The sequence below is a fragment of the Pseudorca crassidens genome, chromosome 5 (genome assembly GCF_039906515.1).
Source record: "Pseudorca crassidens isolate mPseCra1 chromosome 5, mPseCra1.hap1, whole genome shotgun sequence".
In the NCBI taxonomy this organism is placed as follows: Eukaryota; Metazoa; Chordata; class Mammalia; order Artiodactyla; family Delphinidae; genus Pseudorca; species Pseudorca crassidens.
Genome location: NC_090300.1, coordinates 82435826 through 82462226, shown reverse-complemented (window position 1 = coordinate 82462226; position 26401 = coordinate 82435826). Strand labels below are relative to the sequence as shown.

Below are 26401 nucleotides of genomic sequence, written 5' to 3'. Positions count from 1 at the left end.
GTACTTGGTGGAACTAGTCACATTTTTGTGTTTGATAGCCATGTTGGGTAGTGGCTACTATACTATACAAAAGAGCTCTAGAGAGTAATTGGGTGGCTGGGGAACAAGGATGGTTTCAAATTTGTACTATTTCCATACATGACAACACAAATACATGAATAAAACGTTGTCTTGTTTTAAAGCAATATGGTAACTAGTAAGTTGTAGAGATTGCAAATGCACCCTTACAGGATGAATGTGGGGGCAAAAGAGTTATCTTAATATTATATAAGTTTCTTGTAACTTAAAACAAAATTCCTAGTAACAGCATTTCATAAACGTATTCCGAAAGTGCTGTATCACAAAAAACTTATTTCAAAGTAAAGATTATATGCCTGGTAAAACTACACTATTTAATTAAAAGAATAGGATCAGGGGACTTCCCTGGCTATCCAGTGGTTAAGAATCCGTGCTTCCACTGCAGGGGCCAAGGGTTCGACCCCTGGTCAGGGAACTAAGATCCCGAATGCTGCGTGGCATGGCCAAAAAAAGAAAAAAAGAAGAGGATCAGAGTGTTGATGAAGATATGGCTATTTAAAGTAAATGCAAACAGTTTGAATAGAATACTTTTGTAAAATGTGAGTAGAAAAAAATCAATAATTATAAATTAATATTTTATATATTTGATTTCAAATATATATGAACTTCAAAAATAAATTAGATACTATAAGTTTAGGAATATGTACATTTAAATATGTGATTATATTAAATATATGTGTAAAAGTTATTTCTGTGTGTGTTCATAAGTAGCATTAGTTTTATAGTTTTGTTGGTAGTGTATATTCTTGTCTGGTTTTAGTGTTGGTGTTAGGAACTTCAAATACAGAAGTGAGGACCAAGTGAAGACTCTTCTTCCTTATACTGAAATGGGCATATAGCAGGAGAATTAGCACAACATTGCCTTGAATTCTATAACTTACTTGTTCTTTTAATGGTTATTAGTCCATTCAGTGTCTGAAGTTCCTTTTCAGCAAATTTTGGTAATTGTATTTTCTTAGAAAATTTCCTTTTTCTCTCCATTGCCATTTTTAAAAATATTCCAGAATTTTTCAATTGTCTCCACATATTTAGTTATGTCTCATTTCTTATGAACCTTTTCTCAGAAGAGCAAAGAATAGAGGTTCAGAAAGCCTGGAGAAGAAAAAACCCATTTTCTAGATGAGATAGACTAGGTTCCTGAATAAATAAATGAGAAAAGGAAACCCATTTTGAAGAGTGTGTTATATATTCAGGCACAGGGACATGAGGTTTCTTCCCAGTTTCTAAAAGAAACAAAATATGGAAAAGAAGACAAGGGAAACCACTGTCCACTGTCCTAAGGTTAGGCAGGGTAGACAGACTGGGTACAGAGAAAATTGAAGAGGTAACATTTCCTAGCAGGGACAAACTAAATTTCAGAAAACAGAGGACAGAGTGCTGCTACACAGGGCTCAGCCTCCTAGAGTCAAGACCTGGGATCTTTATCTCCTAGATTCCAAGCCTGGTTGGGGGGAAGACATGGGAAATTCACAGTTGTGGTATTTTGGGGATCTGAGTGGGAAGGGGATTGTAACCACCTCCTCTCCATCTCTGCTCTACAGCAAAATGGAAGAAGCCTCATGAACGCACCTCATTCACACACACACACACAGCATGAAGAGTTGGAGGCTCTGTTTAGCTGCAATATGTTTCCAGATAAAAACCTCCAGAGAGAACTTGCTTTAAAACTCAACCTACCAGCGTCACCAATAAAGGTCTGTCTGATCCTCTGAGGTGTGTTTTGAGCCCCCATCCAGATTACATTCTACCATTCAGCCTGGAAATTCCCTCTGTAACACAATGAAGAAGTAACATTGTTACTTCATTGTAACACAATGAAGTAGTAACACTTCATTTATTGAGTACCTACTGTGTGCTAGTACTGAGCTGGGCACATTGTATATGCTGGCTTTATTATCACCCAGTTTAGAGGATGTGGAAAAGTGAGTTTCGGGAGCCAAGTGACTGGGTCATGGAGATAATACATAGTATAACTGGAATTAGAACTCCAGAGGTACAAAAGAGCTCAAATTAGAGAAATGACTCTCATCCTGACAGACTTCTTACTTAGGAACTTCTCTAGCAAAACCCTGCACTCATTTATTCACAACAGACTAATCTGGTAATCATTTATTACCAACAGTCAAGTAACTTCTCCAACAACTGAGTCTGCTAAGACCCCAAATTTTTGTTAGAATATTGTTCACTGAAGAGGCCTTCTAAAATAATCCTTGAAAATCCCTTAGTTCAAATTCGCCACCTCTCCCTACATCCCTGAACTTCCTTCTCTTCTCTAGAGTTCAGGACCCTTTCTCTGAACCCCCAGCACAACCTCTGAGACATACCCTCCTTTTTTTTCTTTCTTTTTCCTCTGGGGCCCAGCCTTGATCCCTCATTGTTCCTATTGACTCCATTCATACCTACCTCTGCTCTCTCAGAACTCAGTATCATAGTGATTTGGAGAGGACATGAGGGTTATAATCTGACTTTTTTCACCCAGGAGAAGCCTCAAACTCCTTCTCCAGTAACAGACCATAAACTCTCTTCCCCCACTCCCAGATTTGGTTCAGGAATCGGCAGTTCAAAAAGAGGAAGCAGCAGTGGCAACAAGAGCAGCAATCACTGAAGCCACCGAACCAGGTCCTTCCAGCCAAGAATGTGCCCACAGCATCAACCAGTCCTCATTCTTTTCTCCCTGCAGTTTCAGATTCTTATAGCTCCCACTCACCTCAGCCCTTAGACCCTTTCCATTGGGCAAGGGACTCTATAATCACTGAGATTGCTACAAGTGATGTCCAAATGCAAGATCCTCAGTTGGAGAGGCTAGTGGCCTCAGTTCCTGCTTTGTACTCTGATGCCTATGACATAGCACAAATCATGGAACTGTACAGTTTTCCTGATGAGGATGAGATAGCCAGCTCTTCTTTCCATTCTCTGTATCATTATCTCTCACCGACAAAGCCCAGTTAGAATAGAGTTCCTTTCTTAGCCTCTTTGCTGATCCAGCTGTAGGTTTATCTCCTGGGCAAACCTGCTTCAGTATGACAAGCTGGAGCTTTGCAGCCTACAGTCTAAGAAACAGCCTGGAATTCCAGAACCCCTTCAGTATGGCACACTTTGGAGGTTGCTGATCAAAGTACTAATAAATATCAGACAGTATTGAAAAAGGATCTTCTTGCATCTTGTACATGTTCTTTCCTTTGCCTGCTTTTAACCCAAATATCTGGCTCAGTGTTACTTGGATTTCCATGGAAATGTTGTAAAAACTAGGAGTTTCCCGCAAGTATAGCCCAGTACTACACAATCAGCCCCACAACTCTCCCTGGAGAGGACTTCCTAGTCCCTTTGATGGCCAATGAGACTGCAAAATTCCCTCTTCCCAAGACTATCTTTGACTTTTTAAAAGGTCAGTAGCATTTAGGGGTCATCCACTTGTAATGTCAGCAGGTTTATAAACTTACATTTTCAACAGACTTTTAGAATGACAGTTAAGCTAATTTTCCAGCTATATGATTAATGAACAAAATTAATGGCACTTCTCAAAAGCAATAATAAACACATAACAAGATAAGTACCTCTCAATGAAAAATATAAAGTATCTAGGAATTAACTAAGAAAATTAAGACCTCTGTACAGAAAAGTTTAAAACTTAATAATGGACATTGGAAATGTTCGAATAAAAGACATTTGAAGCCATAAAATAATCAATTTAACAGCGTTAAAATCATATAAAGCATGTTCTCCAAACACAATGGAATGAAAATAGAAATCAATAGTAGAAGAAAATTCAGGAAATTCACAAATATATGGATATTAAAAAGCATACTCCTAAATAACCAATAAAGAAGAAATCAGAAGGAAAATTAGGAAATATGTGAAGATGAATGAAAACAAAAACACAATATACCAAAACTTATGGGATGAGGCTAAATCAGCGCTTAGAAAGAAATCTATAGCTGAAAAAGCCTATATTTAAAGAATAAGCTCTCAAATCAACCATTTTTTTTAAATAGGAGGGAAGCTGGCATAGTTATATTAATATCTATCAAATTAAACTTTAAGGCAAAACATTTTGTTGGAAGTAAAAGTATATTAGACAAGAATAAAGGGAACATTTAACCTGAAAGATATAATAATTCTGAATTTGTATATATTTAACATATTCCCAAAATATATGAAGTAAAAATTAACAAAACTCTTGGGGAAACTTAACAAATACATAATCATAATAGATGATTTTATCCATAGGTCAAATGAATAAAAATTTTGTATGGGTAGAGATTTTAACTGTACAGTTAATAGGCTTGATTTAATGAAAGTATGTAGATTTCTGCATTCAGCTGGTAGAGAATACACATTCTTTTCAAGTACCTAATGACTACATATTAGACCACGAAGCAAATCTTAACAAACTCAATAACATACAAACAGCATTCTTTGATCATAAGGCAATTTAATTAGAAGAAACTCCAACCTCTCTCTCAATTTAGAAAGTAAAAAGGACATTTCTAAGTGATTAATCAAGCATAGGAGAAATTAGGTGAATAATCTCGTAGCATACGTTATATAATAACAATAACTGTATCAGCATTCACTGGGGGAAAGTAATAGAGATAGTAGCAGTAGCAGGTTTGAATGTCTTGTTACCCATCACATTCAGGGTCATCACAGAGGGATCTTGAAGGGCAAGACTGCAGACCTAGGGTAGAGACATTGGCCCTTAGGTTGTGAGGTTTTTTGCTTACTGTTTTTTTTTTAATTATGTTTTATTTTTTTAATAGTCTTTATTTTTAGAGCAGTTTTCATTTCACAGCAAAATGAGCAGAAGGTACGGAGATTTCCCATATAGCCCCTGCTCCCACATACACACAGCCTTCCCCACTATCAACAACCCACACCAGAATGGTCCATTTGTTATGACTGATGAACCTACACTGATACATCTTTATCACCTAAAGTCCATAGTTTACATTAGAGTTAGCTCTCAGTGTTGTACGTTATATGGATTTTGACAAATAGGTAATTGTCATGTGTCCACCCTTATAGTATCATATAGGATAGTTTCACTGCCCTACAAATCCTCTGTGCTCCACCTATCCATCCCTTCCTCTCCCCTAATCTCTGGCAACCACTGATCCTTGTCTCCATAGTTTTGCTTTCAAATTAATAATTTTTCACCTTAAGAAACTAGAAAAAGAAGAGCAAAATAAATCCAAAGCAAGCAGAAGTAAGGAAATAAAGGCTAAAGTGGAAATAAATGAAATAGAGAATAGAAAAGCAATAGAGCAAACCAATGAAATCAAAGCAAGCTAGAAAGAAGGAGGAGGAGGAGGAGGAAAAGAAGAAGAAGAAAAAGAGGGAGAAGAAGAAGAGAAAGAAAAAGATGAAGGGGAGGAGAAGGGGGAGGGGAGGAGGAGGAAGGGGAGGAGGGGGACAAGGGAGAAGAGGAAGAAGAATCAAATTACTAGAATCAGAAATGGGATGTAACTACCAACCTTACGGAAATAAAAAGCATTATAAATAAATATTATGAACATTTGTGTTACTTTATAATTTGTATAACAAATTAGATAACTTAGATGAAATGGGCAAATTCCTAGGAAGACACAAAATACCAAATCTGACTCAACAAGAAATAGAAATGCTGCAAATAGACCTTTAACAAGTAAAGAGATTGAGTTAGTAATTAAAAACTTTCCACAAAGAAAAGTCCAGGCCCAGGTGGCATCATTGTTAAATTCTACTAAATGTTTAAAGAATTAACAATCCTTTACAAATTCGTCTAAAATACAAGAGAACACTTCCTAACTCATTTTGAGACCAGTATTATCCTGATACCAAAACTGGACAGCTATATGTAAACAATGAGATTAATACATTCCCTCACACCACATACAAAGATAGACTCAAAATGCTTTAAAGACCTAAATGTAAAACATGAAACCATAAAACTCCTAGAAGCAAACATAGGCAAAACACTCTTTGACATAAATCATAGCAATATTTTCTTGGATCAGTCCTAAGGCAAAAGAAAAAAGAGCAAAAATAAACATATGGGACCTAATTAAACTTAAAAGCTGCTGCACAGCAGAAGAAACCATAAACAAAACAAAAAGACAATCTATGGAATGGGGGAAAATATTTGCAAATGATGTGACCAAAAAGGTGTTAATATCCAAAATATACAAACAGCTTATACAACTCAATATCAAAAAAACAAGCAACCCTACTGAAAACTGGTCAGAAGACCTGGATAGACATTTCTCCAAAGAAGACATACAGCTGACTAACAGGCACATGAAAAGATGTTCAACACTGCTAACTATCAGAGAAATGCAAATCAAAACCACAATGAGATATCACCTCACACCTGTCAGAATGACTATCATCAAAAAGTCTACAAATAACAAATGTTGGAGAGGATGTGGAGAAAAGCGAACCCTTGAACACTGTTGGTGGGAATGTAAATTGGTGCAGCCACTATGGAAAACAATATGGAGGTTCCTCAAAAAACTAAAAATAGAACTACCATACTATCCAGCAATTCCACTCCTGGGTACATATCTGGAAAAAACAAAAACACTAATTTGAAAAGATACATGCACTCCAATGTTCATAGCAGCTCTATTTACAATAGCCAAGACATGGAAGCAACCCAAGTGCCCATCAACAGACAACTGCCTTAAGAAGATGTGGTATATATATACACAATGGAATATTACTCAGCCATAACAAAGAATGAAATACTGCCATTCGCAGCAACATGAATGGACCTAGAGATTACCATACTAAGTGAAGTCAGAAGAGAAAGACAAATACCATATGATATCACTTATATGTGGAATATAACATAAATGAACATAGCTAGAAAACAAGTTAGATCCTAGAGAAATGGAAATAAAAACAAAAATAAACAAATGGAACCTAATGAAACTTCAAAGCTTTAGCACAGCAAAGGAAACCATAAACGAGACCAAAAGACAATCCTCAGAATGGGAGAAAATATTTGCAAATGAAGCAACTGACAAAGGATTAATCTACAAAATTTACAAGCAGCTCATGCAGCTCAATATCAAAAAGCAAACAACCCAATCCAGAAATGGGCAGAAGACCTAAATAGACATTTCTCCAAAGAAGATATACAGACTGCCAACAAACACATGAAAGGATGCTCAACATCACTGATCATTAGAGAAATGCAAATCAAAACTACAATGAGGTATCACCTCGCACCAGTCAGAATGGCCATCATCCGAAAGTCTACAAATAATAAATGCTGAAGAGGGTGTGGAGAAAAGGAAACCCTCTTGCACTGTTGGTGGGAATGTGAATTGGTACAGCCACTAAGGAAAACAGTATGGAGGTTTCTTAAAAAACTAAAAATAGAACTACCATACGGCCCAGCAATCCCACTACTGGGCATATACCCTGAGAAAACCATAATTCAAAAAGAGTCATGTATCAAAATGTTCCTTGCAGCTCTATTTACGATAGCCAGGACATGCAAGCAACCTAAGTGTCCATCAACAGATGAGCGGATAAAGAAGATGTGGCACATATATACAATGGAATATTACTCAGCCATAAAAAGAAATGAAATTGAGTTATTTGTAGTGAGGTGGTTGGACCTAGAGTCTGTCATACAGAGTGAAGTAAGTCAGAAAGAGAAAAACAAATACCGTATGCTAACACATATATATGGAATCTAAGAAAAAGAAAAAAAAAAGGTCATGAAGAACCTAGGGGCAAGATGGGAATAAAGACACAGACCTACTAGAGAATAGAGTTGAGGATATGGGGAGGGGGAAGTGTAAGCTGTGACAAAGTGAGAGAGTAGTATATGGACATATATACACTACCAAATGTAAAATAGATAGCTAGTGGGAAGCAGCCGCATAGCACAGGGAGATCAGCTCGGTGGTTTGTGACCACCTAGAGGGGTGGGATAGGGAGGGTGGGAGGGAGGGAGACACAAGAGGGAAGAGATATGGGAACATATGTATATGTATAACTGATTCACTTTGTTATAAAGCAGAAACTAGCACACCATTGTAAAGCAATTATACTCCAATAAAGATGTTAAAGAAAAAAAAGAAAACAAGTTAGAGATGACCACTCACTACTTTTTTAAAAAATTAATTACTTTATTTATTTGTTTATATTTGGCTGCATTGGGTCTTTGTTGCTGCACGCGGGCTTTCTCTAGTTGCAGCAAGCAGGGGCTACTCTTCATTGTGGTGCATAGGCTTCTCATTGCAGTGGCTTCTCTTTTTGCAGAGCTCGGGCCCTAGGCGCGTGGGCTTCAGTAGTTGTGGCAAGTGGGCTCAATAGTTGTGGCTTGCGGGCTCTAGAGTGCAGGCTCGGTAGTTGTGGCGCATGGGCTTAGTTGCTCCGCGGCATGTGGGATCTTCCCGGACCAGGGCTCGAACCCACGTCCCCTGCATTGGCAGGTGGATTCTCAACCACTGCGCCACCAGGGAAGTCCCAACCACTCACTACGTTTTTCGATGTAGTGCTGGAAGATCTAGGCGAACAATTTACTTTCTATTCTCCGTCTTCTCATCTGTAAAATGAGAGAGTTGGACTAAGTGATAGCTAAGCCTCCTACCACCTCTAATTTTCTCAGACTGGACTTATTCTATGCCTGATTTCTGAATTACAAAATCTTCCTTTCCCAACCATCTGGGAAAGAAGAGGGCCAGGAGAGGACAGGCACTTGTCACGACAAGAAATAGGAGAAACAGGACCACATGTCACTTGCACAAGTTGCTGCCTCAGCCACTGATAGGTTTAGGTGAAAAGCACGGTTATAATTAGAGCAGCAGCCTGTCCTGACTGCTCCACCAGCCACTGTGGGCACAGCTGGATCTGCCAACCACATGCACAGGACTCTATGAGGCTGCTCGGGCCTTGAAATGATCCTTCTTACAAGGATTTTCCTTCTTCCTCAAGGGAAAGAAAACCCATTGATATAAAACCCCACTTGCCTTCCGGCTTCCCCTGCTAACTGCCACTCCAACAGAGACCGAGTGTGGACAAATACAAGAGAAAGAAAAAATCGTAAGCTGAGCCTGGTCACATTGCCCCTTGTGATACAGTTTTATTTTTAACTTCAAAACACTTGAACTATTTCTGTTGAAGTTTTTTTCTCCTTTCCCTACCTCCTCGACGAAACTCTGTCCTCTGCTGCAGCCAATGCACGCCGAGCCACCTCCGGCAGTCTACTTGCTCACCATCAAGGGACACAAGTGCAGCAGATGCTGACTCAGCCCATGCCATTAAGGTAAGCTTTTCAAATGTGGGCAGGTTCATCAAGGGGAAATTTAGAGTGGTGAACATGGAGGCAGAGGCTGAGCGGCATATCACCTTTTTGCTCTGAGTAAGAGGGTTGTTAAGCAAATTAAGTTACATATGGGGGTGAAAAGGTTAGCACTGAGAATGAGACCCAGCCATAGGTAAACTCCTGCTTTGAATCTAAAATCTTAGAGCAGGAAGAGATGACCTGCTTTCTAACAGCTTAGGCTCTTTCTTCTAAAATCAACCATAGTGATAGCACATAGTGGTTATGTGCTATCTCTAAGGTTACACAGTATTGATGGGGGTTCAGGATGGCGGGGGGAGAGGAGATGGTGAGGAAATAGGTGGAAGGCCCAGAACCCAGGATTTCTGTTTTCTGAAGTCCAAATGTTGTGATCTTTCCCCAATCAGCATTTTCTATGTAAACTGCAAGTCATTCTCATGTACTTTAAATTCCATCACCTGTGTCACTCTACCAGTTAATTTAGCACAGTTGTATTTACTGCGTATATTATTTAAATTCTGCCTGCAGAGTTTAAAACCTGTTTTTCTTTAACAATATTCCCTAAACATGACTCACTCCTCCCCAGCTCTCTTGAATCCAAATGCATCTATGGAATAGAAGTGAAAGTATTTTACAAGTTGAAAAATGGTATATACATGCAAACCAAAAATTATCACAAATTTGAAACTTGCAACTCCAGGGGGACAAAAGTAAAATGATTAATGATACTTGAGGAGTCAAACACTTTAAAGTGTAGATAGGTTATTTCTAGCTTTGGGAATAACAGCATAGTGTTGCATGCACAAACAAATTGGCAGGAATAAGGGAGCAGTGTTTATTTTCCTGTTTTCCTCTGGACCTTGCTTTAGTGTTATACAGTTAAAAGTTCAGCTAAGGACATCCTAGGAAGTGGCCTGTGCAGCAAAAGGGATTCTGTACACTCTAAACTTTGCACTGTACAGGCTAAAGCCACCAATGTCAAGTAAAAGGAGACCTACCACCAGACACCTTAACTCCTGTTTCCTTCTTGCCTGCCCCTGTAACCTCCAGATGCATCCCATAACTCTGCTATAGGTGTCTGGGTTATAATTATGCCTGTTTGCTAGGCACAATCAAATGCACTGTGTATAATTGCCTAACTTCATTTAATTTTGTCAGAGTTTCCATGGCACAAAGGTCTTCAAGGGGTATACCGGGTACTTTCCTAGCAAGATGGGCATGTTAGCTTAGCAGTAACCAACCAGACCAGCTGACTCAGAGCTACTCCTAAATAATCCATCTAGTTTGCACTTTCTTGGCCAATACAAAACAGTAATTTAAAGTACTGAAACTAATAATGTAAGTACAAGATATGAGAATTAACTAGCTAATTAAATAACTAGAAAGTTTAAAGGTGGAGAGATTTCTAGTGTAGGTACAGAACTGCAGATGGTGAGGTTGAACAGATTTGAGGGAGGATGATTTTTAGGGTATAGTGAAAAGGCTGAAATCATAGCCTGAAAGCCCAGGATTATGCGACCAGATGTGGGAACTATCCTCAGCCAACTGGTTGTGTTAAAATCTCAAGATGCAAAGGGATTACTTTAATATTTAACTTTATACATTTTCTTTCCATAGAATTAAGTATCTCCATAGCAGGGAAACAGATTAACAATGTATAATTAAAGTAACAGATTAATTGACTGGTTAATAGGTTAACAGTTAATCTCTGTCCTTTAACTCTTGACCTTGTCACTTCCACTAAAGTTAAAGCTCAGGAATAAATAATTATTGCCAGGGCTAGCCACATGAGGAGGCAAAATAGTCGCTGCATCATGTGAGGGGTGCTGGGAGGGCCCCTTGCCTAAAAATATCTCCCTGACACCAACCCTGATTGCCTACTAACTTTATAGTGAAGAATGTTAAAACTATTTTCTGTTAATTGCATTCTCTTTTGCTTGAGTCAGTGATTTAAATATACCTGCTTTATGCCTTCTCATGACCTTGTTGGCCAGTGACACTTGGTCACCACCTCTTCCTCATTCTTCCAGGCCTTGTCCTGCTTTGCCCTTGGTACCATCTAAGCTGCCCATATGCCCTTGGCCGTCATCATGCAGGTAGCTCTGTGTGGCACTGTGGTTTCTACAGAATTTCTCAGTAAACTATCAAGGTGAAGTAGAAAAAAGAAAAGCATGTGATTAGAGTCAGAGACTGTGGGAGCATAAGCAAGACACATTACTTCTCCGGGCCTCAGTTTCTCTTGTAAAAAATGAAGAGTTTAACCTAGACTCTTTCCTAGACCATTTGTTCTACCAGATCAGAAGTTGCATTTCAAAAAAGATTGCCCAGGTGATTCCTATGCACACTGAAGTTTGAGAAGCTCCAGAGCAGAGGATTTCTGGTTATCTACCTGAGCCAGATTCCTGATTCTATGACTGTAAGTGTTGAGAACAAGTTGTAACCTCCTACAAACAATTCTGGCAGCATTCAGAGTATCTGTTATAACTGGAGTCCACGGAGTCTTTTCCATTCAGTTAAGGCAACATTAACCAAATAAAGTTGAAAACATTTATTTTTCTTCCTCTAAAACAAAACAACAACAACAACAAAACACAAATTAGCATATATCTGACATCATTACCCCTTCCTCCTAAAGGTCTCAAATTGCTCTCACAGGTGTTTCAAATGCTGCCTTCTTTAGGGTCCTGTTCAACTCCATCCAATCCAATCCTTCACTGAAGGCTGATGGAGTGCTGGGAGCCCTGTTAGCTCTACTCACTCTCAGGGCCTCAGAAATCATTCCTGTATCCCTCCTGGGGCATTCCCACCCTCTGCTGATATTCCAGTCAGAGCTCCTTTCACAGCCTACACACATTCCATGGGTCCCAGCACTTCTGTTCCGTTTATGCCCTTCATCAGGGCGTTCACCACTCACACCATCACAGCAACTTCCCTCGGGTTGTATCAACACCCAGAGTCAGTCGCGAGAGGAGACAAGTCTCAATTGAAACCTTCCTTTTTATTTATTTATTTATTAAATAAATAAATTTATTTATTTTTGGCTGTGTTGGGTCTTCATTGCTGCTGGCAGGCTTTCTCTAGTTGCGGCGAGCAGGGGCTACTCTTTGTTGCGGTGCGCGGGCTTCTCATTGCGGTGGCTTCTCTTGTTGCAGAGCACAGGCTCTAGTCACGCAGGCTTCAGTAGTTGTGGCTCGCGAGGCCTAGAGCACAGGCTCAGTAGTTGTGACGCACGGGCTTAGTTGCTCTGCGGCATGTGGGACCTTCCTGGACCAGGGCTCAAACCCGTGTCCACTGCATTGGCAGGAGGATTCTTAACCACTGTGCCACCAGGGAAGTCCCTATAGTGCAGATTTTTAACCTTAAAAATCTTCCCTGCCACATTTGTATTCCCTGAAATGCAAAGGCATGGAACCTGCGCAGTCTTCTTGTTTCCTCTATTCAGAAGGGCACAGTATGGGTTGTAGTCCAGAGGAGGACCAAAAAAGAAAAAAAATTCATCATAGGCATGGAGGATCTTCCTAATGTGAAGCATCCAGCTTCTCTACAATTTGGAAAGATTATACAGGTAGACACCTTTCTGTGCCCCAACTGGGGGAAAAAAGGCTTTCCCCTTACAGACTCTAGCCATGATCTTGCATTCCCCCCAAACCATGGAGATGGACCACAAATGTCTCTATGGGTCTCTGATGGACACAGTGTGATGTAGCAGACAGTAGAGTTTGAAGCGAGACAAACTTAGGCTTCTTTGTGCCTCAGTGTCCTTATCAGTAAACTGGAGATGGTAATACCCACCTCACATTATTATTGTGAGGATTAAATGAGATGTTATGTAAATGCACATGTTAAGCACTAATATTTTATTTCTCTTCCACTATGACATCCAAAATGGAGAAATCACTCCATCTAGGAAACTCAGACAGACCCCATGGAGGATAAGAATCCAGTCACTGCACAGGAACAGAAATTGGGAGAACAGGGCATCTCATGTCACAAGACAACCAATGATAAATCTAATTTGATTAAATTGAGGCAACACCAGCTGACTCCAACTTAAGGTGACCAATCAGCTGTCTAAGTTTGCCTGGGAATAAGAGGTTTCCTGGGACCTGGGACTTTCAGTGCTCAAACCAGGAGAGACCGAGGCAAACCAGGATGATTGGTTACCCTGTTTCTCCAGCAATAATTAGACTATCAACAATTTTGGATTGTCCTTTATCTCAGTGGGAAAGATTTCCCCCAGATATACAACAAAAGGTTCAGATGTGATTTTTTTATACCCTTAGGCTATATTTGTCTTTCTCCTTTCCTCCACTGACAAATGTCTCCAAAAAGTCATCTCCACTCAGTGTCTTTCTGCTCAGCACATGCCTTCTCTCAAAGTCACTCATCTGGGGTAGCTCCAGAGCCTGGCAGAAGATCCTTAAATAGCAACATAAAGCAACAGCATCTTTGTTGCCTGCCTTCATTGCTTTTCTTTTCTCTTAAAGGAATATTTTCAAATAACCTCAAAGAGATGGAGAGCAATAAGACTCCACCACAAATGTTCCCAGCTTCAATAACGCTGTTGCTAAGAACCATCTTTATAATGCTGAAGGATAAGAAATGATTGGCAACAAGGACCTACTGTGTAGCACAGGGAATTATACTCAATATTTTGTAATAACCTATAAGGGAAAATAATCTTAAAAAATTGATATAGATGTATATATAACTGAATCACTTTGCTGTACACCTGAAACTAACACAACATTGTAAATCAACTATTCTTCAATTAAAAAAAGAAGAAGGAGGAGAAGGAGAAGGAGAGGAAGAGGAAGAAGAGGGAGAAAAAGAAATGATTGGGCTTAGAGTTCTTCACTATTGTCCCTCCAGCCAGACACATGCCTGCTGATAGGGGCAGAGTTCTCACTACATACATTGAGTGCACAGAACTAGCCAGAGCTGCTTTGCCCTTGCTGGAAACTGGGCTCAACTTTGTGACAGAACCCGGTTGGCAAATACGAAGTTGGATATTCCTAGTGCTATTAGCTTTTTTCACATAACCTTACTCCATTCGTGATCTGCCTCTTCTTCCCCACCTAAAAACCAACAGGGGACCCTGAGTCATCCAGAGTCCATTCTTGATGAATGTCTATTATGAATAGAAAGCAGATGATCACATTCTCCCAGCCAGGGCACAGGCCCTGCCAACATTGGAGTGTGTGCTTAATAGCTTTCTCCTCTACTCCAAACAAACGCTAGATTTTGAATGGCCAAGGGTTCCACCTCACAGCTGAAATGCAAATGCTCTGGCAAGAGCTCTTTGGGGAACTGCCATGAGCAGTGGCATTGTCATCCCTGTTCTTAACCGCACAGCAGCATTGGAGGCCATCACTCACCCTTTCCTTTACATCTAGCAACAATAGTCCCGACTCTCTTAGTTCACTGGTCTCTCCTTCTCTGGCTCTGCTTCTTCTTATTGTCCCCAAAGTGGTCATACTTAGCCTTGTACTTCATGGCTCAGATTTCTATTCTGTGTTCTCACTTCCCCAGTTATGGCTTTCTCTTACTTTTAAGTGGATACTTCTCAAGTCTGAATCTCTATATTCTAACCCCTCATCTTCCCACCCACATGATCTGTCATCATCTAAAGCAACTTGTATTACACTCGCTGGACCCATTTTTCTTCCCCAAACAGTTCCCTCCTTAGACCTCTATTTTTCTCAGAATTACACCCAACATTCTCTCTTCTTAGTTCACCTTCTTGGCATCACCTTTGACTCTTCTTCTTCCCCCATCTCCAGCCAGAAACAAAAATGTTAGTTGACCCTCCCTTGTAATGTCTCCTCTCTGTCTCATCTTGCCTATTTCTACTGTCATCAGTCTCACAATCTCAGCCTCCATCATGTTCTCTACATAGCAGTTTCTAACTCTAGGTCTTTCCACTCCATTCTTCCACTACTACTGGTTAACACCCCAATTACAACGGTAAATCGTTCCTTACTGAGTACCAAATAATTCTAGATGCTTGAGCCTAGTATTTATGAATTTCTATAAGTCCATAATGGGCTTTTCCCCCTCAGGAGTGATCTGGAATATGGCAGGAGCCTACCTGAATGTTAAATTGTATGTTAAAAGATCAAGTAGCTAGACTCTTGCATCCAAAAGATGTGCTCTTTGCCTGATCCTATTCTGCTCCATCTCAGTCCTACCCTCATAGCTTTTCCACTCTGCTCAGCTCCCTCTCTGTCTGATTAATCTTCTAGTTAACCCTGAAGCTACTGATGGTCAGGCTGACTATTAGGGTATGAGGTATCCCTCTATAGCCTAAGAGGGATTCTGGCGTGATCCCTCTTCCACACTTATAGTGCATGAGTCAGATGGGGAATGTGTTAAGAATGTAAATTCCAGGATACACCCTTCGCTCAGGTCAGGGGTGCAGCCAGCATCTATAGCAGTGTTGTCCAATAGAGTAGCTATTGAACACTTGAAGTGTAGCTAATATGACTTGAGGAACTGAATTATTAATTCTAGTTCATTTTGATTAATTTAAATTTAAATAGCCACATGTGGCCAGTGACTACCATATTGAACAGTGGGGATCTATATATTTAACAAGAATCACAGCTGATTATAATGAACAATAGTGTTTAAAGCCACTTTAACAAGCAGTCCGGGTGACCCTTATGCTCACTTACTGGTACATAGTAGGTAATCAAAAATGTTTGTTGAATGAATGGATGAACAAATGAATACATGAATGAACTAGCATACAATTCCCTTGATATTTAAGGCTGTCTCTTCTAAAAAAGAAAAGTTGAGGGGGATTTTTCCAGAGGAAAAGAGGCTAAAAAGATTTAACAAACAAATGTAATAAATTAACCTTAAAGGGATCCTGGTTCAAAACTGAGTTGTTTTTTAAAAAGTACAGAAGATATTTTGGAGATAATTAGGAAAATTTGAATATAGACAGCATGTTACATGATATTAGAAAATTATTTTTAGTTTTCTTAGGTGAGATAATGTTACTGTAGTTACAAAAAAAAGTCTTTATTCTTAGAAAATACATGCTGAAGTACTTACAGATGAAGGGTCATGACATCAGCAACTTATCTTCAAGTGGTTTGGCAAAAAATGTGTGTGTGTGTGTGTGTGTGTGTGTGTGTGTGTGTTGAGAGAGAGAGAAAGTGAAAGGGGCAAAATGTTAACAATTGTTGTATCTAGGTAGAGTATATTTGACTGCAAAATGTGGGCCAGGGTGGTGGAAGAATACATGAAGTCTCTTTGGCCCCTTTTAAAACAGATAAAATACTTTTCTTACTAATCATTCATATTTGTATATTTATATTTTCCCCTAGAGTTACAAAGCAAGAAGAAATTTGGAAGCTATGGTAAGTACCAGGTGCTTATTGGAACTTTACCTTTCACAGGTCCAGGTCTGGCTTCATTTAGCCTGTAGCCCAAGCATCTGGCAGATTTATCCTTTTGGTCTGATGATATATATTGGCTTTTTGCCGAACCATAGATGCTAGAGCAGAACCTAGAAGAAACTGACACAGAATAGGGGGAAATCATAGACCTGAGAAAGATCTGTGAGCAAAGATTTTTAGTAAAACTTTACACATGAAAAAGCAAAAAATCCAGGTATAACCTAAATGGCTAACAATTCCTTCATTCGGCAAATATTACTGAGTGCTTACGATGGTCCAGGCCCTGTGACAGGTGCTGGGGACCAAGATGTGAACAAAACCAGTCATGCCCCATGTCCTCCCAGCATACCCCTAGTGGTAGTTGGTTAAATGAATGACAGAACACTCATTCTGGAGTGTTACACTGCCATTATGAAGAAAGTTTGCAAAGAAAAATTAATAAAACAGCCTAGACATGTCATAATAGCAAGTTAAAGCAGAATGCAAAATTGTATTCATAGTATTAACTGTGTCATATAAATCCTCCACAACCCACAACTCAAAAATAGCAATTGTCACCTTGTAGCCCATTACTTTCACCTTTGTTTTTTTTCTATTCTCAACACAGCTAATACATAGAATAAACTATTGGGAAATAAAGAGAAGAGTATTGATAGCTGTTATTTCTAGATTGTGTGGGATTATGAGTATTCTTGCTTTCTTCTTATGATTTTCTATATTTTTCAAGATTCCTACAATAAACATGAATAAATAGGAAATAAGTCAATTAAAACGTAAACACTCACAGACATGCATAGAGCTTCTCTTCCAGCAGTCATTTGTTTTCTCTTTCCCCTTGCCTTTGGTGTCTCCAGCGTAGGGCGCGCAGGCCTCCACGAGGGCAGCACAGGCACTGTGACAGATGCTTCAACCGTCACTGCCACATGCCTATGGAGCCTGGTGTCTCCTGCCTGGTGATAAACTGCCACCTGTCCTGCGGTGCTACCTTCCACATGTGCAAAGAGGCAGAGCACGAGCTCCTGTGCCCTTTGGAGCAGGTTCCGTGCCTCAACTCCGAATATGGCTGCCCCCTTTCCATTTCCCGTCACAAGCTGGCCAAGCACCTGCAAGTGTGCCCCGCCAGCGTGGTCTGCTGCTCCATGGAGTGGAACCGCTGGCCAAACTTGGACTCTGAAACAGCCCTTCACGAGAACATCATGAAAGAGACCCCCAATGAGGAGTGCTTGGACACAGCCCTGGCCCTCCAAGACCAGAAGGTCCTCTTTAGATCTCTGAAAATGGTAGAACTTTTCCCAGAAACTAGAGAACCCATGGAAGAGGAACCTACCATGAATGGTGAAGCCAGTTGGAAGGAAATGGAAGGAGCGGTGGGTGGGGCAGATGCTGGTTTGGTAACAACCACCAACGGAGAGGTGGCAGAGCTGAGTCAAGAAGAACGAGAGGTATTAGCCAAAACCAGAGAAGGGATGGACCTAGCCAAGTTTGACAAGTGGGAAAATATGTTCAGCAAAGAGCATGCGGCCTCTGCTTTAACGAGCTCATCAGTGAGCAGTGAGAGCAAGAGCAGGGATGGCCCAGAGAAAGAACAGATTTCCAGCAGCAACAACATGGTAGAAAAGAGCGCTGCCAAAGGGAAGGAAACACAGGAAGACCAGAAGCAGCAGGAATTTCATGAAGCCATAGAAAAGTCAGGGCTTGCCCCTTGGCAGGATGGTGTTCTGGAAAGACTGAAAACAGCTATGGATGCAAAGGACTATAATATGTATCTGGTGCACAATGGGAGGATGCTTATTCACTTTGGTCAGATGCCTGCTTGTACACCTAAAGAGAGAGACTTTGTTTATGGCAAACTCGAGGCTCAGGAAGTGAAGACTGTTTACACCTTCAAAGTTCCCATGAGCTACTGCGGGAAGCGGGCTCACCTCAGAGACACCTCGTTGAGTAGTAGGCCAAGTGAACACAAGGCAGTAGATACTTTGGATTTAGGGATCACTGTGGAGGACCTCCCCAAATCAGATCTCATCAAGACCACCCTGCTGTGTGCTCTGGAAAGAGAACTCAAAGGTCATGTCATCTCTGAATCCAGGAGCATTGATGGGGTGTTCATGGATTTTGCTACACAGACATACAGTTTTGAGCCAGAACAATTTTCCTCCAGGACGGTGCTGGCTGACCTTCTAACCACTGCCAATCTGAATGGGCTCCATATGGAGCTCCACAGTGAGTGTGTGACCAGGAGACACAACAAGAGCAGTTCTGCCTTTACTTTCACTTGCAACAAATTCTTCAGGAGGGATGAATTTCCCCTACATTTCAAGAATGTCCACACAGACATTCAGTCATGTCTCAATGGTTGGTTCCAGCACCGATGCCCCCTTGCCTACTTGGGATGTACCTTTATTCAAAACCATTTCTGTCCCCCAGGGAAAAAGGCAAAAGTAATCTACAGTCAGGAGCTCAAGACCTTTGCCATCAAGCCGGAGGTTGCTTCAGAGCTGAGTGAGGGAGGGAACAACCATCTCTCAGGCCATGAAGGAAAAAACCAGAATTCTCTAACCAGCCTGCCCCTGGAGGTTTTGCAGTACATTGCTGGGTTCTTAGACAGCATCAGCCTATCCCAGCTCTCCCAGGTGTCCGTGCTGATGAGGAATATCTGTGCCACTTTGTTACAAGAGAGAGGGATGGTCCTCCTGCAATGGAAGAAGAAGAGGTATTCCCATGGAGGCACCTCGTGGAGAGTTCACAGAAAGGCAAGTAAATAGTCATTCACTTATTCATTCATTCAACAAGTATTTACTAAGGGCCTTCTGTGCACCAAGCCATGTGCTAGGCACTGAGATTGTACTAGGTTACCGGGAATAAAGCACAGTCTATGAACTCAAGGAGGTCAGCATAGTAGAGGAGACAGACCCATAAACATAAAAATGGCAATACAAATGGTAATGCCTATTTATGTATGTGTCCTGCATGTCTTCCGTTTGCTCACATGATCCATTCTCCATCGTGATCTGTCCCCCAGGAGGCTGATCTTTATAGACTAGCTTAACCAGCTCCCCTGCCCTCCAGCTTCCAGTTGGGCTAATCTAACGGGAGTGTATCAGCAGGAGATGGTCAGTAGGGAGTAGAGTGAGGTTGACATGGTTATTCTTCTGGCTTCCTTCCTGCATGCATTCTCCCCTCCATGACATTTTGCACTGGCCATGTCCCTCCAACTGTATCTGATATCTGATAGGTTACCGATTCTGGGTTCCATTGACTTCCTTCCTCCCTTTCAGGCCTAGGGTAGTAACACTCTAGATTGTTACTAGCCTGGGTTTTCTATACCCTGCCCACACATTTGTATATCATTCCTTTATAAAATTCTCTTCAGATTACCCAGTTTGAGTGTGCCATCTGTTTTCTGCCTGGACTCCAACTGATACAATATGCCAACAAATTCTCCTCAGCCCTATGTCAACCAATTTATTTACAAACAAGTTTTGCCCCTGTTGAATTCATTTTGAAATTCTAAAATAATTTGGTCCACTGATTTCCCCTGGTTCAAATGCTTATTTAATTCTTTTAAAAAAACTCTGCTGTATAGATCAAAGAATCTTTCCCTTTGGAAAAACCTCATCCCCTTTTCCCAATCAGGTTAGGCTTGCTTAACTGTATAAGTTCTATTGGCTTGTACTCTATAGAAGTGAAACTCCCAATTTGTCATATCCAAGGTGCCGTAGCACCATAGCATCCTCTCTTATGGTACATATATTGGTAATGTGAATCACAAATTTATGATGCCCATTTAGGTCAATAATTCCAAAATCTCACTGTTGAGTCTCTTCCCAGTATGTGGGTATATGCAAACTGGTATTGGGGAGTTAGGAGATGTTTACATCTATTTTTATTATGTCTAAAACATCTTGCATATTTTCTATTATTTATTCCCTGAGGAGTCTTCTTCAAAAAATAATTATCAGACTCTCCCTCATGAATTCATGCTTGAGTCCATGCCTGCAATCCATGTGTTAGATAATGACTGCCAACCAACCATGTGTTAGGCATAAACATGAATGAGACTAAGACCCTGCCTTTGGGAATTGTATTGCCAAGATACAATGTATCATTTAGAACTACCTAATATCTTCCTCTGTAAAATCAAATGCAAATAATTTAAGTTACATACTAGAAATTTCATTATTTTTTGGCTCACATTTTTTCCCAATTCAGTGATTGCTGAACGCTCTTAAATATCATTTGGGACAAACTAATTTCCTTATAGATCACAGGATACACTAATAGATCACAGGATACACTTTTCTTATATAGTAACAATGACAAGAAACTGAGGGTGAAATGATCAGGTTGAAGGATATCAGATTATGCCTATCCTCATAGGCAGATTTTAAAACTAGTGGCTTTGCCACCACATCCTAGGTGGAAAGGCCCACAGGGATTTGAGTGCCAGACTGCTAGATTTCTCCTAAGGTTTCTGTTCTACTGAGACTCTTATTAGTTAACATACTTTTAGTTTTAAGTAATAGAAAACCAACTTAACATGACAAACAATAAAGGGAATTTATTGGCCCGTATAACTGAAGACTGCAAAGGTGATGGCTTCAGGTATGGCTTGATCTAGCAGCTCAAAATGCCCCCAAATGACCTTTTTACTCTCTATTTCTTATCTCTACTTCTTCGCTTGTGGCTCCACTCTAAGACACAGTTCTCGCTTCGTGGTCCCTGCTGGCTGCCAGAAGCTCCTAAGACTGTAGCTTCCAAGTTCAAGCACAGAGGGGAAAAGAGAATCTGCTTCTTGGTATCACAAACAAAAGTTCTGGAGTAGAGTCTCATTGGCACTGGTTGTCCTGATTTGAACCATATGTCTATTCTAGAACTAACCACTGTTCCTGGGGAGGTGGGGGATGGGGGAAGGGTATATGTCAATAAGCAGATTGGTGTTAGTCATTTCCACACAACACATGGCTGGCTGGGATGATTATCAGTTGGAAGGGGGATCTAGGAATTGGATGCTGGAGAAAGGACTAACAAATGTATGCTGCAGCCACTAAATACTCTCAGGAATCTAAGAACAGAAAGGCATTTCCCCACACTGTTCAAACAAAGCTGGCCTGAGGGTAACCCTCCAGTGTTTACTTTGGAACTTCTCTCTTTCCTCATAGATCTGGCAATTCAGCAGCCTCTTCTCCAAAATCAAGGGCTGGGAGTTTAATGAAGTTGCCTCCATGTCTGAGCACCTGAAGTCCTGTCCTTTCAACGTTGTAGAACACAAGACTGACCCGATTCTTTTGACCAGCATGTGTCAGCCCCGTAAGCAGGCCTCAGAGACTTTAGTCACAACCTTTAAAGCCAGACCAAGAGGAAGACACACCTACTAAAGGCTCAGAAGCCACCCTTCTTGCATTCCCACTCAGGGTTACTGAAAGTTCGACAGAGTTTGGTTTTGAGGACTTCCTTCTGTAAACTGCAAATGTGCTTATCTCGGTGTTTTGGAACATGCAAATGTCCTTCAAAACCTGAGCAGCTGCACAAGGCCGAAGAATTTCCTAAGCCATGGCTTGTATAACTGCTATAGTGCCATACTGATAACTTATTTCCTCCCTCCCCCCACACTCTTTTTCTAAAATAAATCAGTCTGTGAAGTATTTTAAATAGGTGACTTGAGGCCATTTGGAAGATGAGATGAGAGAGCCGTGAAATTCCATAACCAGCACAGGCCTGTGCTTTTGTGGAGAGCTTTTCAGTTTATAAGCACTTGTAATGATATGGAGCAGGCAATGTAGGGATGGGGACTGACATGCCTCCCAGGGCACCCAGGGTGAAGGGCACAGTTTGAAATTTCTGGAGCTGGGGTTGTCCTGACAGCCAAGTCCAGGGCTTTTTTTAGTTGCCCCACTGCGTCTAAGCCCAGACAGTCCAAACAGCCCGAAAGAATAGAGACCTAGGCTAAGCACAACAGCCTCGAGGACACCAAAGGCCAAAGGATGAGAGGTAGAAATGAGGTCCTAGAATGCGATTGTTGTATAGAATCCTGGCAACATATAGAAAGACAGCCTTGAAAAATGAAGAAGAATCCAGAGGAGATATTATATTTATGGAGAAAATTAGGACCAAAAGCCAGAGCCTACTTTCAAACATTTTAATAGTGACTTGAGAGTCAAGGTTCTTTTCCTCTGAAAATTATATTCTCCGTCTGGATTAGGGAGAGCACAGGCACGGGCCAGCACCACCCTGAGCTAAGTGAAATGATCACGAGACACTAACACCAACTTCAGTGTCATGTCAGAATGCACAGGGTAGCCCAAGGAGACCTCGCATTTGGAAAAGTCCAGACAAGGCCCACTGCAGCTCCTGTGGTACCAGTCGCCAGGTCCTAGACATCACTTGAGTACCCCATCGGGATTCTTGAGAAGGAAGATATCTGAACATAGTGATTCCCTATAATTGCTCCTACCTATTGCTGGCCATGACTGCATTCTGTCAAAAGTGCGTGACACTTCTGGGTTTTGGTAACAAATAGTTAAAACTTATGAGAACAAAAGTAAGATAAAACTACACAATAGAAGCTGGCATCCCTTAAAGCAGGGTTTCATGGAACTACTGACATTTTAGACTGGATAATTCTTTGTCATAAGGGACTGCCCTATGTGTTATAGGATGTTTAGCAACACCCTTGACCTCTATCCAATAGATACCAGTAGCACCCCTACAGCTATAACAACCAAAAATGTCTCCAGACATTGCTAAAAATCCTCTGGGAGCAAGATCGCTCCTGGTTGAGAACAACTGCCCTAAAGAATGACATGCCAATGGCAGTAAATTAGGATAAGTTTGCTTTTTAGTACAGCAAATTCTTATCTCACATAGTTATCTACAATGGTCATGATTTCATGCAGCTCTTCTTTCTTTACCAAATAGGTTTTAGACACATGATGATTTTAAGTTGGGAACCAAATGCAGATGGTTTGTTTGGTGTGGCTTCACGTCCCTGGGTCACAGTGCAAAAAGTATATCCTATCAGCTCTCCAGGTATAGCTGAAGCCAGGAAGGCTGAGCTATTTATCTTAACCCTAACCCTAACCCTCACCTTAGCCCTAGCCCTAACCCTAACCCTCTCTCTTTAATTGATGCCATTTTCCTAGCAGTCCTCAGCGAGTGAGAAAGAAGGGAAAAGGAGGATGGGCATTGTGGGGGAGCAGAGAACAAAGAATTTAACCAACAACAACAAAAAAGAGTCTAGTCAATATGAATGTTTGTTATTGCCTGGGTTCCCCTCTGAACATGGTTCAGAGCTGGTATAGATGAAGTAGATGACACCCCTGAGAAGAGTCAAGAAGGCATTAAAGCAAATCCCAGAGTAGAAGTATGCCCATCTTCCATTATAATGTGCCACTTGGTACTATTGAGTAACGTAACTCTATTTTTCCTAATCCTTATTGTTTGGTTTATATTTCACATTTGTATATAAGGCGCCATTTTCTAAAAAATATAACTAGAATGTGAGCTAAGATTTTATTCAGTGAAGATGAATAACTGCGACAGCTAAGCAGTGAAGTGGGAGAAAAGGAACTGATCCAGGGTTCAGTTCCATGTGTTTTGAATCTAGTCCTTCCTATATGGAGGAAGAAAGTTCTGAAAATCCATTTTGGGTTTCTTATTTTATTAGAAAAAGAAAGCAAGGGGAGCTGTAGACTAAGGGAGGTGAAAATCCGGGGCTAACATGAGCTGCAAGAGAAGTATAGAGAAAGGAAGAGAGCAGAGGGCTCTTCCTTGACATTCTGGGCAGCCCAGGGTGCAGGAGGGCATTCAGGAGACTAACCGCACTGCTCTGTGGGCCCCACCCTTCCAGGCATGCTTTACTTTCCCAGCTGCTGCCTTCAGCACAATACTGAGCTGATCAACATCATCAAACACATTTTACAAGGTATCTAATTGTATACGTTGCAGGAAACCAGAGTATTGCAGGTATCCACTGGCCTACACAATCAAGCACATCTTATGGTGAGAGGGCAACTGGAGAAAAAGGGAAGCCTTTTAGAGAGATGGTGGATTAGACAGATGATTTGATTAGTGGGATGAAGCTGTAGTGAACAGCGTGAGCAGCAAGCATCACCTGAGAGAGGCAAGACAGCTAGACACGGCTTCAGATTAAGAAGCAGCTAAGGAGAGTGAAAGGGGACTGTGGACCCAAGAATAGGAGCCTGGACAGGGAGGTGTCTGCAAGCAGAGCCCTTGAAGAGAATCACCACCAAGAAAGTCAGTCCAAGTAGAGATCAGCCAAATGTGGAGGGCGAGGTCTATAGAACTGAGGCAGAAAGGACTTTATTGCCTTAACAATATGAGGATCTGGAAAAGAAGTTTCTGTCTTATAATGAAGGGAAAAGTGAAAAGCAAGGTGGAACTTGGATGTAAGAATAAAACCACTGCAAAAGTCTGATCTATGTGTGATGGCAGATCAAACTGAAGTGAAGAATGAGATTGTGTATATCTAGTGTGACTTACCTCTATACACTGGAAACCCCAATGTCTCTATAGGCAGAAATAAAAGCTGCTTTTCACTCTGAAAGTCTAACTGGGTGAATCTTATAAGTGAGGTGTAGAGACAGATGCGTGATTCACTGGCATAGAAGTCGCTGTGAAAACAAAGGTGTGTCTTGAAGAAAAGCCAAGGAATGAGCCTGAGGGATGCAGTGCTCTAAGCACATGGACAGCTCACCACTGAACTTTTAAGGACTTTTATAAAGTCCTGAAGCAACTATGGGTCTCAGACACCAATCCTAGCTCTTCCTTGATCCCACTGTCTTCTCCATCTTTGAAAGCTGAATCCAACTTCAGATACTGGTTATAGCACAGACTTCTATTTTCCACCAATCAAAGATCCCCTATACCAAATCCCTGACTTTCATTTCGATTTGATTTTGGTTTTGCCTAGGATCTCCTATTCTGGACCTTGCCGAGCCCAATGGCCTGGGGGTTAGAATAAACTCACCGTGTCCTGGCCTTTCATTCTCCCTCATCCCCATACTTTGCTTGGTGATTTGCTTTTTGCCTATCACTGGCCGTCCAAAGGTCCTCACTTCTTCTCCTATCAGCAGCCTCAGCTCTGGACCACACAGAAACTTTATGAGCTTCCTCAATCTACCTTCTTACATGACCATCGATTTCATTCATCCAGCTACAAGGAAGCCTAGACTTTCTCTAGCAGAGGCCACTCTCACTCTAAATCCTCTTAACACCTCATTGTTTCTTTAGTTTTAGTCTTTTTCTCTTAGCTAAATCTTTTCCTCCTTTCTTTCCCCTAATTTGTGCTTTTGCCTCAAGAATCATTATGCATGAAAAGAGTGTAGTCATTACTCCCAGGCAGAAAGTGGCTGGCCTCTCACAACTGCTGAAGCCAGCAGAAGTTGAACTGTCTTATCATGGACACTTCCTGGCCCCTGTTCCCCTACCTTACTGCCATTCCCCAGGCCCATCTTGTTTTGGACTGGGTATCAGTAGAGTCTAAGGAAAGGGCACGGCCCTTGACATCCAGGGTGCAGAGTGATGGGCAGTGGAGGAGGGAGTTTTCTGGATACCCCTAAAAGATGGGAGGAGGATTGGAGCCATGAGAGTCAGGACCATTGAGGGCTGCATAAAA

General features: G+C 41.1%; 3 protein-coding genes across 6 annotated transcripts in view; 2 read left to right on the top strand and 1 right to left on the bottom strand.

The window, feature by feature from the left end:
- Positions 1 to 186: 186 nt before the first annotated feature.
- On the top strand, positions 187 to 3027 carry ARGFX (arginine-fifty homeobox). Its single transcript, XM_067737158.1, is given in 4 exon segments — positions 187 to 196; positions 1620 to 1657; positions 1659 to 1772; positions 2617 to 3027. Coding segments are annotated over 4 exon segments (573 nt in total).
- Positions 3028 to 8177: 5150 nt separating this feature from the next.
- HCLS1 (hematopoietic cell-specific Lyn substrate 1) overlaps positions 8178 to 26401 on the bottom strand; it is a 48012-nt gene continuing 29788 nt past the window's right edge. Inside the window, exons 15-18 of one of the 2 annotated variants that reach the window (XM_067738747.1) lie at positions 17553 to 19457; positions 16759 to 16887; positions 9219 to 11918; positions 8178 to 8620 (exon numbers count right to left, since the gene is read on the bottom strand). The gene's annotated coding sequence lies outside the window, so the exon portion shown is untranslated. The remainder of the gene's footprint in view (positions 8621 to 9218; positions 11919 to 16758; positions 16888 to 17552; positions 19458 to 26401) is intronic. The other variant, XM_067738748.1, reaches the window with a different exon arrangement.
- On the top strand, positions 8891 to 25330 carry FBXO40 (F-box protein 40). Of its 3 annotated transcripts, XM_067738746.1 has the most exons (5): positions 8891 to 9117; positions 9250 to 9340; positions 16696 to 16728; positions 17622 to 19517; positions 21927 to 25330. In XM_067738746.1, the coding sequence occupies exons 3-5, from the start codon at positions 16726 to 16728 to the stop codon at positions 22140 to 22142; spliced, it is 2115 nt and encodes a 704-aa protein (XP_067594847.1). In that variant the 5' UTR covers positions 8891 to 9117; positions 9250 to 9340; positions 16696 to 16725; the 3' UTR covers positions 22143 to 25330. The 3 variants fall into 3 exon arrangements, with proteins under 3 accessions (XP_067594847.1, XP_067594846.1, XP_067594845.1); XM_067738745.1 differs by lacking the exon at positions 8891 to 9117 and having other exon boundaries at positions 9206 to 9340; XM_067738744.1 differs by lacking the exons at positions 8891 to 9117; positions 9250 to 9340 and adding an exon at positions 11638 to 11774.

Excerpts from the sequence above, each read along its gene's own strand:
- FBXO40 (XM_067738744.1), top strand. Across the intron at positions 16,729-17,621 it reads GAAGAAATTTGGAAGCTATG|CGTAGGGCGCGCAGGCCTCC; the intron begins GTAAGTACCAGG and ends TGGTGTCTCCAG. Across the intron at positions 19,518-21,926 it reads CGTGGAGAGTTCACAGAAAG|ATCTGGCAATTCAGCAGCCT; the intron begins GCAAGTAAATAG and ends CTTTCCTCATAG.